Source organism: Brugia malayi (assembly GCF_000002995.4).
Source record: "Brugia malayi strain FR3 genome assembly, contig: Bm_v4_Chr1_scaffold_001, whole genome shotgun sequence".
Classification (NCBI taxonomy): domain Eukaryota; kingdom Metazoa; phylum Nematoda; class Chromadorea; order Rhabditida; family Onchocercidae; genus Brugia; species Brugia malayi.
In genome coordinates, this window is record NW_025062475.1 from 840,441 (window position 1) to 851,897 (window position 11,457).

General features: G+C 19.8%; 1 protein-coding gene and 1 non-coding gene across 2 annotated transcripts; both read right to left on the reverse strand.

The window, feature by feature from the left end:
* Positions 1-2,392: 2,392 nt before the first annotated feature.
* Positions 2,393-6,315, reverse strand: Bm798 (Uncharacterized protein; the record flags this gene model as incomplete). The annotated part of the gene is made up of 5 exons (XM_043076144.1): positions 2,393-2,551; positions 2,817-2,939; positions 3,401-3,586; positions 4,380-4,547; positions 6,100-6,315. 5 exons carry the CDS (start codon positions 6,313-6,315, stop codon positions 2,393-2,395), a joined length of 852 nt encoding a protein of 283 aa, XP_042932078.1.
* Positions 6,316-10,155: 3,840 nt separating this feature from the next.
* On the reverse strand, positions 10,156-10,227 carry Bm14553. The gene has a single exon. It is a non-coding gene; the product is annotated as a tRNA-Gln (tRNA).
* Positions 10,228-11,457: the final 1,230 nt, after the last annotated feature.

An 11,457-nucleotide genomic window follows, 5' to 3' on the forward strand; every position in this document is an offset into this window, starting at 1 on the left:
TTTTTTTAACTTTTGTAAAAATTAATTAATTCAATAAACAAATTCCAAACTTCTCATATCGAAAAAAAAAAAAGAAACTTATGTTTTGCACTATCAAAATAAAATAATTTTTTTTCAATAGTTTTTAAGAATAAAGAAAAAAGAAAAACTGTGTAAAAACAAATATTTTTTTTTTTTTTTAATTTTATTTAGTTAAACATAACAATAAACAAATATCAGTTTTTTTTTTTTTTTATTAAACATAACAATAAACAAATATTAGTAAATCAAATTTAGAGACATATATTAAGACATATATTTAATTATTATAACAAAAAAAAAAAAACATTTGTTATTTATTAAATGTGAACAAGAAGAGAATATGATAATAGTAATAATGAGCAAATAAATTTTTTGCTTTATTTACCGGATTGATCAGTCCGGTTAATAGATAAACAATGATCAAAGTGGTAGATTTTTTTTTTTTTGTTGCGTAAATTTAGCATAAAGAAGAAGAAATCAAATAGATTTAAATCAAACAAAAAACCGAAAATGAACATAAAAAAAAAAAAGGAAAAAAGGAAAAAGACTGAATTGTTAATATGATATTAACGTTAATGTTGTAATGAATCGGTAAAAAGCGCAAAAGTTTTTAGCTTATTTGGAACAGATTTTCATATTTTCCTAACGGATCATTTCCGGATTATCCTCTCTCTCTCTCCCTCCCTATCCCTCTCTCTCTCTCCTTAATTTCATTCTTTCCTTTTTCTATTCCTAATTGTTGGAGTATTTTTGTCAGGTAAAGAAAAAAACACGATAATAGTATGTTGATTAAGTCAAAGCTTCTAATATTTGCTTAGATTAAAGTTAAACATAAAACTACCATAAAGTATTTATTTACATATTACTTAGCAGTAGCTATAAAGTTGCAGCTGAGAGAGAGAGAGGAAGAGAGAGGGAAAGAAAGGGAGAGGGAGAGAGAGAGAGAGAGAGAGAGGTTAACCAAATCTCAATTAATTGATCATAATTAAGAAAAAAGAAAAACATATAACTTTATTATCTTATCTTTTAAGCTTAACTTATTTCATTTTGATAAGCATTGAAGCAAAAAATGAAAGTGAAAAAAAAAGCGATAAATTTGTTGATGACATTAATATTTTGAAATTATTTTAAAAAATTTTGAAATTATTTGTTAGAAATTTGAAAAAAAAAAAAAAACATATTTCCTTTGAATTAATATCATTTAAAAAAGAAAAAGAAAAAACTGTTTTTTTTTTTTTGCTATTTTTTTTCTTTAAATTCCTATCAAAAATTTCAATTTTTCTTTTTCAAAAAAATTTTTCTTATTTATAAATTTTTTTTTTTTTTTACAAAATTATTATTAAATTTAATCAAATTATTTGTGAAATATGAATGACTTTTAAAGAATTGCATAAAAGTAATTAATAACTCAAAAATGAAAATAAAAATTTTTAGTTTTCTAACATTAGAATGACTGAAAAAAAAAAAGCTTTTCAAATTGAATAAAAAGATTTTATAAATAGAATTACAAATAATCTTATTAGAGAGAGAATGAGATAATTAATATAATTAACAAATATTTAATTGGAAAATAATTTTTTTTTTTTTTAAATAAAACATTAAAATGAAAAATATTTCTAGTCGAAAAATAAATTTTGTTAAATTTTTGTAAAAATTTTAATTAATACTTGTTGCATAGCGTTTATAATTGCTATAATAATAAAAAAAAAAAAAATGGTATATTTTTTTTTAAAAAAAATTACTTAACCCATAATTTAAATTAAATATGAAAAAAAGAATATTTGAAAAAAATTTTTTTTAAAATGACAAAAAAACATTTTCAAAATTAAAAATAATTTATCCATTAAAACAAAAAAAAAAATTGCGGAATTTATTAGACTAAAGAGAAATTAGAAAAAGAAATGCAAAAATGAAAAATCTAAATAAAAAACAAATTTATTATTTTAAAATAAATTTATTAAATTGTAAATTCAGATGAATAAAATTTTATCTAAATGCTTGTTATTTATTGAAAAATTCATGAGAATATTTTTTAAAATTTTCAATTTATTAACTTTCATATATTACTGATAATTAGCTTTCTCATGAATTTTTGCTTAATTACAGTTAAATTCTTCATTTTAATTTGCGTTTTTTTTTTTCTTTTCTTTTCAAATTATTTATTAAAATTTGTGTTTGAATTTTTTTCAGATAAATTCATCAACTGACACATATATATTTGCTAAACAATTAATTATAGTTTAAAGAAGATAATATTACTTGCACCTTTATGATAATATTGCATTTAGAAATGCACGAAGAGAATGAATGATATGCTAATTTGATGACCCTATCAGGTTGACCTTTGACCTTCCAGAATGAATATTATCCATCAATTTTCAGTGCTATCAATTGGATAGCGAAAAGTCTTCAGTTTACTTGCCAGATAATCCACAATATGCAATCGACCATTTTCATAAAGAATTTCCGACCAAATTGTCAATATTTCATCGGTTGATATCGCCGATAGATTATGTCGTAATTGACCATTCTAATAAAAAAATAAAAAATAAATAATTAAATTTTAATTATATTAGTAAATTAATTTCTTTTAAATAAAAGTAATAATTAGCATTGCATGATAACAAAAAAAAAAAAATTAATAATTATACATGTTTTTATATGCATTTAAAAAAAAAATAGTTTATTAAAAATTATAATTTATATTTAAATTTCATTTTGAAATTTAAATTTAAAAAAATTTTTTTTTCATTTTAAATATTATAAACTGAATTATTATAAACAAAAATTCAAACTTGAAAAACTTGAAGAAGTGGTTGTCCTCTAACAATTGCAATTATTCGAGATTTATCATCAAATGTTATACCAAGCGAAAATGTTCCATTATTAGCGCTAATTTTTTCCACAATTTCACCATCCTAAATAAAAACAAAAAAAAAAAAAGAAAAAAACAAAATTAATTATTAGAATAAATTTTATAATATTAAAAATAAAATGATACTAATTTAAATTTGAAAAGAATTAAATTTTGAGAATAGAAGCAAAAAAACTGAAATTGTAAAATAATTTATTGATTAAATTACTTTTAGTCATATAAATTGCACTGAAATCAGTCATAATATTTTAAAATTTTTCAGAAAAAAAAAATTTGAAAAATTGAATTTTTTGAAACTAAAAAAAAATTTATTTTTTTTAATATTATAAATTACAATGGAAATAAATAAAGCAAAAAAAGAGGAAGTTTTTTTTTTTTTTTTTTTTTTTTAAAATTTTTTTTTTTCTTGTAAAATTACGATAATACTAGAAATATTTTCAAGTTACATTTATCAAAATTAAATTAATCTTTTAAAAAAAAAAAAAAAAATTTGAATAAATTAACCTCAGAAAGTTGTAAAATAGCACTTTGACAACTTATATAATAGTAATTTTGATACCAAATAGCAAAATTACATGTCTCTTTGGCATCATTTTTGTAATAGATCTCCTCGAATGGTTTTAAATCATTCGTAAAAACAAATAATACATCGTTACTTCGGCCAAGCGCAATTATCCGTTCTGAGCCGCTCTATAAGTTATTTTTTAATTATTAAAAATTAAAATTTTTAAATTGCTAAAGCACTGTTTTCTGTTTTAAGCTAAGTTGTTGTTTAAAAAAAAAAATAAGAACAAATTGAAATAAATGTTCAATTGACCTTAGCATTGATTTTTTTTTCTTTTAAATTGATTAAAATAAATAAAATAAAAAAGCAATTAAAAAATTTTTTATTGCAAAATGCTTAAAATATTTTCAAAACAATAAACAAAATTTAATTCAATTAAATTAAATAATTTTTAGATGCTTATTAAAATTTAGTCAAATAAAGTATATTTTAAGTGTTATAGCATTATTATCCTTCTTCTTCAGCTTACTTTCTAAATTGTCACTTATTTTTTATTTTTATTTTTTTATACTTTAACTTTTTTCAAACTTTCTTATTCATTCATTTATTTAAGAAATGAATTTTAACACTGTCAATTTCACTTTTTTATTTCTTTTTTTTTTTTTGAAAGCTTTGTTTATTTTTTTAGAAATATTTTGCATTAAAATTTTTAATTGGAATTTTTTACATTTCATTGAAATGTAAATTTTTCATTAAACATAGTTTTTTAAAAAAAAAAAGAATTTTTGGTGCAGTTAATTTATTATTCATTTTATTATTTGTTTAATAAAAACAAAAATGTGCGATTTAAATTTCCTTTTTTTTTTTTTTTTTTTGAATGTTAACTTATCAAAATATGATTTTAATTTTGCTATATTGTTTATTTAAATTTGTTAATTAAATAAAATTTATGTTAAAAGTAATTAAAAATGAAATTACCTCATCTTCAAATGTTGATAAACTTTTACCCGGTATAGGTAATTTCATTTGCCTGTATTTTTGCCCATTTCGAAATGATATTAAATAGGTACCATTTAAGATAATAATATCAGTATTATGTGTCACTGTCATTCGATTTATTTTACCATTAACATTGATAATTCCTACCTGAAAAAAAAAAAAACAATTTTGTAATTTTTCGTTTTTTTTTTTTTTTTTTTTTTTTTTAATTTTATTTAAAAATCAAAATTTACTTAAATTTTTGCATTCTCTAATAGATAATAATAATTTAAAATATTGCTACTGCTACTTTTGTAGCAACAATTTCCTATCGAACTTTTGGAATAAATTAAAATTATTAACGTTAAAGAAAAATTTTGACAATAAGTTATAATTATAAAAATTTTTAAATTATATTATACACAATAAATTATATTATAAAATTTAAAAAAAATTCAAATTTACAACTATAAAAATTTTATCATTTAATTTCTAGGTTAAATTTTAATTGCTTTAAAATAAAAATTCGAAATTTTAAATGACTAATTCATTGTTTCTAATAATATAATAAATTTTTTTTTTCAACCATTTGGTTAATTGAAATAAAATGTATATTTAATATATTACTATGATTATTAAATCGTCCAAAATTAAACTCATTGAAAAATAAATAAAAAAATAAAATTAAAAAGTAGAAATTTAATAAAAATATCGAAACAAATTTTAGTTTTATTTTTTGTTTTTTTTTTTCTCTCAAATAATTTAATGCAAATACATTTCAAAATTTCTTTACAATGTTAAATAAATAAACTTATAAGTTAAGATATTAAATTGACTTGTTTGTAGTATTTGAAAAAGCAAAAGAAAAAAGTTTAAATAAATTAAAAATGGCAATCAAAGCAATAAAAAAAAAAAAAAGTTTTCGACTTTCTAACAATTGTCTAACATTATTTCGCACTTTAATATCTAATTGAAATCATTAGCTTAAATCATTTAATTTAGTAAATTTCTAACTTTATTTTATCCTTAATTAATTAAATTTCATTTGTTTAATTTATTTGTTTATCATTTCTGTATAAAAATAGTATATTAAACTGATAATATCATACGTTTTCTGATAGAAAAATATTACCTAAAAATAAGCATTACCTAAAAATATTACCTTAAAATAGGCATTACTTAAAAATATTACTACATATCTATTCATACAATATTATATGAAATATTTTTTCTTTTATTATAATTTCTACAAATATTTTTACTTTTTTAATATATTTGAAATTTTTAACATTTTGCAAACATTTCAAAAAATTTCTCACATATCAATGTTATCATATCATATTAAATACTCTTTCACAATTAGCAAAATTTTTCAATTTAAATAGGAATGAAAAAAAGGAAAAAAAAAGGCTGATAATACTAATCTTATATCATATCATATCGCTATCCTATCATGTCGTATCATTACAATACCATATCATTATCACATCATACCATTATCATATCATATAATTATCATATCACTCCCATATGATAGCTTATCATATCAGTATCATTTCATATCGTATCATTATCATTACCACATCATAACACATCACTATCATGCCATATTATAATCATCATATCATATCAGAGTTATGCACATAGCTATCATATCATTATCATTACCACATCATGTCACGACATATCATCATCATATCATATCATTATCATATCATACCTGTCTGCTAGTTTCCGGATTTATCATCATAATTTGACCATCGCTGGTAGCAACATAAAGAAGTGTACGTTGCATCGTCAATCCAACCACTTTAACATCATTTGAAAATGTTATTTCACGTAGTAATGTCATTTGTGTCACATTCATCTTATCTTGTTTACTTCTTGCTAATTTGTTATCATTTAGTGATAACTGTTCAATATGATTATGTAACATTAGCGTTGCTAAATTTTGTCGCGAATTTTTTGAAGCTAATTGATTTGTTGTTGATTTGATCGATGATTTATGATTATTTATTGTTGTGTTTTTATCATTTCCTATTATAATATTAGTGCTTAAATTTACTGTGGTACGTCTCTGTGATGATTGCTTCTTATTCCATTTCCAATTTTTCATTGGTATTATTGTTGATGATAAAAATGATTGATAAGAATGTTTATCATTTTCTAATTTAACCTTTAATATTTTAGCTGTATTAGGAATGATAATAAAATCAGTAGCATTAGTAATTGTTGTAATAATAGTAGTAGTCGTAGTTGTTGTAGTAATAGTATCAGTAGTAGTTATAATTACTGATAACGTATCATTTTTTAAATTTGATAAAATTTTTTTATTCGGATGAAAATTAAAATTGTTAGTTACAGCGGTATTAGAATGAGTATTTTCACGATTAACCCAAGCTTTTGGGTAATGCGATTCATAGGTAATTTCAGTTGGTATTGTTACCAAAATAATAACTACAGTTAATGCAGCAGAAATAATTAAACAACAGATAATAATCATTGCGCTTATTGTGCCCATATTTCTAAAAATTTTTTAATTTTTATATTTAACCAGAAAAAAAAAAAAAAAAAAAAAAGAAAAAAGAAAACGATTTTTGGTATAATTATTTTATAATTAAATTATAATAAAAATTTTTTATATTCTTTAAATTTTATTTTAAAATAAAAAAGGAGAAAAGAAAGCTTATTAACATATCAATGTGAGTACGATTTAAAAAAAAAAAAAAAAATGCTAATATTAGAATTTTAATTATTTCTTAATGATTGAAAATAAATAATTAATCATAAATTTTGTTGATAAATTATCATTAACAGTGATAAAAATAACAACAATAATCAATATGAATAATTAGGAAGGATAAATTTTCAAAGATTTCAAAGAAATTGCATTCATTCTTGAGAGAATTGAATAAATGCTTATCAGAATGCAATCAGTAATTTGGGGTCAATGAGCGATTCTAATCAAAATTCTGTGGAAATTTTAACATTTACCTAAATTTCTTATCTTTTATTATCAGTCTGTAGCTTATCCATATGCATAATACCAAGATTTATCATCAAAAATGCGTAAAATAAACAATAAATAAAGTTTGCGAATAATTTAATTTGTATTTAAATTTAAATATTAATCCATCTGTACATATAATTTCATTTATTTCTCAAAACTTTACAATTAAATAGAATTAAATTTTTATTTGCTCTTTTTTTTTTTGATTTTGATTTTGTTATTGATTATTTTTGCACATAACAATATTATTTTCTTTTTTTTAAAGTCTTATTCAATTTTATTTCAAAAAAGACAAAAAAAAAAAAAAAAAAAGTGAGCACAATTGAATTTATGAAAATTATAAATAAATTAATATAAAAATTTATAAATAAGTGTTAAAATTGACTAATTTCAAATTATCATTAATAAAAATTAATGTTATCATATTGTAAAAAAGAATAAAAATAAAACGATTAAAATTGAAATATTATTAAAAAAGTTAAATGATTGTTACAAAAGTAAATGGTTTAAAATGTCGCAACGAAATTGTCAACCATCATATCGTTTTCTGTTAGGTTGACACAAAAAAAAAAAAAAAAAAAAATTGGAACGAATTGGATTAAAGAGAACATTGGATTTAAATTGTAACGACACATTGAACAACAAAATAATACAGTTAGTATGAGTTGCTTTCAAATGTTAGTGAAAAAAATAAAATAAAATAAAATTAGGACAAGAAGTGACAAATTGAAAAATTTTTTCTAAAAGTTCAGTTCATTAGTAAAATAGAAACTGATACCATTGATAAACATATCATTTAAATTAATTTTTAATCGTTTTTAATTTCAACCACTAATCATTAATTTGAACTTTTACAAAAGTTTACTGAAAACAACAACAATAGCAATAGCAATGATAACAACAATGATAATATCAATGAAATAATAATTATAAAATAAAATTTATTCAGCAAAATAATTATGAATGTGTTTTTTTTTTTTTTTTTAATGAAATATCAAATAGAATGAAAATTATATTTTTAATGATTAATTAATTAATTTTCATTGCTTACTTATTGATTGACTAATTTAATATCAATGACTGATAGTTTAATAAATGTTATTAATTTATCATTTATATCATTAAAAAAGTTGTTTATATTTATTTCATCTTTTATAGTTATTTATTTATTAAATTTATTACAAATTGGATAATGTGCAAAATCAAAAAAAAAAAAAAAAATTAATGCATTTTTTGCCAAAGTTAACCAAATTTGCGCAATTTGCGCAATGAAATTTAAAGTAATTTAAATTTGTTGAATTTTTTTTTTTTTTGATTTAAATTTTATGCCATAATTTTAAAAGGTTTCTACTAATAGTATTACCTAAATTGTGCAAAAAAAAAAAAAAAAAAAAAAAGATAAATTCGATTAGATAAAGAACATAATGCTTTTATTATTACTGATTTAGATCAAATCGAAGAGATAATTTGCATAGATAATTTCTTTTTCTTTTTTCTTGGATAACCATTACTTAATTATTAATTACTGATCTATTAATAATTAATAGATTTAATAATTAATGAAACTATCAGTAATTAATCAAACATATAGGACAGTTATGATAAGAAATTTAAAATTATTGAAATTTCAATATTTGCACTGATGTTTATTTGATATTTTAACAAATTTCATGAAATTTAAAATTATTAAAAATTTAAATATCTTTTTTAATGTTCATTTTGTATTTTAATAAATTTTATATGATTCTTCGTTAGCATTCCTGTCACTATTTCATTAATTCTATGATAAATAATGCGTATTTGAGTAATACTTAATGTACGTATTTGACGCATTTTGACGTAAAACACGCATATACACATATTACATTCTAATATATATAATTCAAATAATGCTAATTAGCTTAATTATTGATAATGAATTGAATAATACAATGAGTAAACGGAATTAAAGAAATACATTGATAGATGATGAAACTGAAATCACAGTTATGCTATCAAAATTACCGATCTCATTTCAAAACACAGACAAACAATCATTAGATAATAATCAGTTCTCTTATCATCTAACTGATAACAATCGCTTATAATATTACACCAAATAAAATTAGCATAAAACTTTTTTTCTGATTCTAAATTTACAATACAAATTTATTATATTACAAAAAAAAAAAGAAAATAAAAAAAATTTCAATTTATAAGTATTACAACATAAACCACAAAATCAAGAATGTCATAACTTAATTTTAATTAATATAACTTAACTTAATAGAATTGAAATTGTGCAATACTATGATGTTTAATTTATCATTATTAAATTATATTTGATTGAATATTTACAATGGAAATCAATATTGATCGATGTCTAATTAGGAACTTTCTAAACTTTCTTATCGTATATTTCAGAATAAACATTGATATTTTTGGTACATTTCATCAAATTGTCATTCATTATTATATTTTACGTCAAAAAGAAAAACGAAAAAAAAAAATAAAAATAAAAGTAATTCAATTTGATTTAAAAATTTTAATAATCAAAAGAAAAAATTTTGCTTTTTCTTCAATAAATCATTATCAATGTGCTGATAAAATTTATTAAAATATGATGGCAAAATTTTTAAAACTATTCACCAATCAGTAATTTGTTTAAATCTTTTTAAAATTTTAATATGGTGCTTATCATTTATTTGTTCACTAAAATTACCATCGTCCATTGGGAATTAAATAAAATAAAAATAGCAAAATTTGTGTCATTACTATGACTGAGAAAGGTCCCGGGGAGATTTGAACTCCCGTCGCAGGATTCAAAGTCCTGAGTGCTAACCACTACACCACGGGACCCACAGTTAAAATGAAAATTTGATTTCTCAAATTAATGAAATTGTTGAAAATTACAAATGAAAATTAATTTTAAATCATTTTAAAACACTAAAAAAAACGAAAAGAAAGTTCGCATTCAAAATTAAAATTAAAAGAGAAAAAAACGAGAAGAAAATTTACATTCATTAAAACTATTACCAAGAATTCTCGTTTACAATAAAGTTACAATTATGGTTTTTTCACATTTCAAAAGATACATTTTTTTTTTTTGAGAGAGAGAGTTTTCCCTCCTTTCCCTCGTTGAAAAAAGCTAAAAAACTTTGAGTGTGTGATTATTAGATAATACTTTTTATATCACAACAAATCATATTGTAATTTCATTATTAGTAGGGAAGGTAACAATAATTTTTGTTTGCATTAAATTAAAATATTGTAATCATTTTCAATTAATATTACCTTGGTTTATCTGAATTAGGTAAGTAACGATTTCGTGTACGATTACGTAGTTACACGTCTGATACGTTTGAATTGACCTGTTTGTGCTAAAAATTCATCATAAAATGATGCTAATAAAATTAAATCAGAGAAAATTCATTTTGCATTAAGATAAAAAAATTTCAATTTAAATTTTGTTATTTTTATTGTGACTTAAAAAATTTTCTAAATTCAAATTTTTTTTTTCTTTTAAATTTAAATTTTAAATTGATGAAAATCAAATCTAATAAAGAAGTTTTTGTTTTTCTTTTTTTTTTTTGTCAGCAAAAGAATTATTGGCATATTTTACAAGCAATAATTAAATTTACAATTGTTGTTAACGTTGAAACGTTAGCATTAAATAAGATATCAAAATTTGAGTGTAAAAAATTGAATAAAATTATTTTCAAACAAAAAAAGCACTTAAAACTTACAAATGGAACATAAATAATAAATGAATTAAAATTGGAAATAATTAAATTTAAAAATTAACATAAAATTATCTAAATTAGGCAATATTAAGAAAGCTGTGGCCAATTTATTAATTGATAAAATGGAAAAAAAAATAATTTTTCTAAATTTTAAAATTAAATTTGTTAATTAATAAAATAAAAAATAACAAAGATAATTGTTAATTTTAGAATCAAATTTGTAAATTAATAAAATGAAATAATAATGGTGACAATAATAATAATAATAATAATAATAATAATAATAATAATAATAATAGTAATAATAACAATAATAAATAATAATAATGATCATAGTACTCAAATT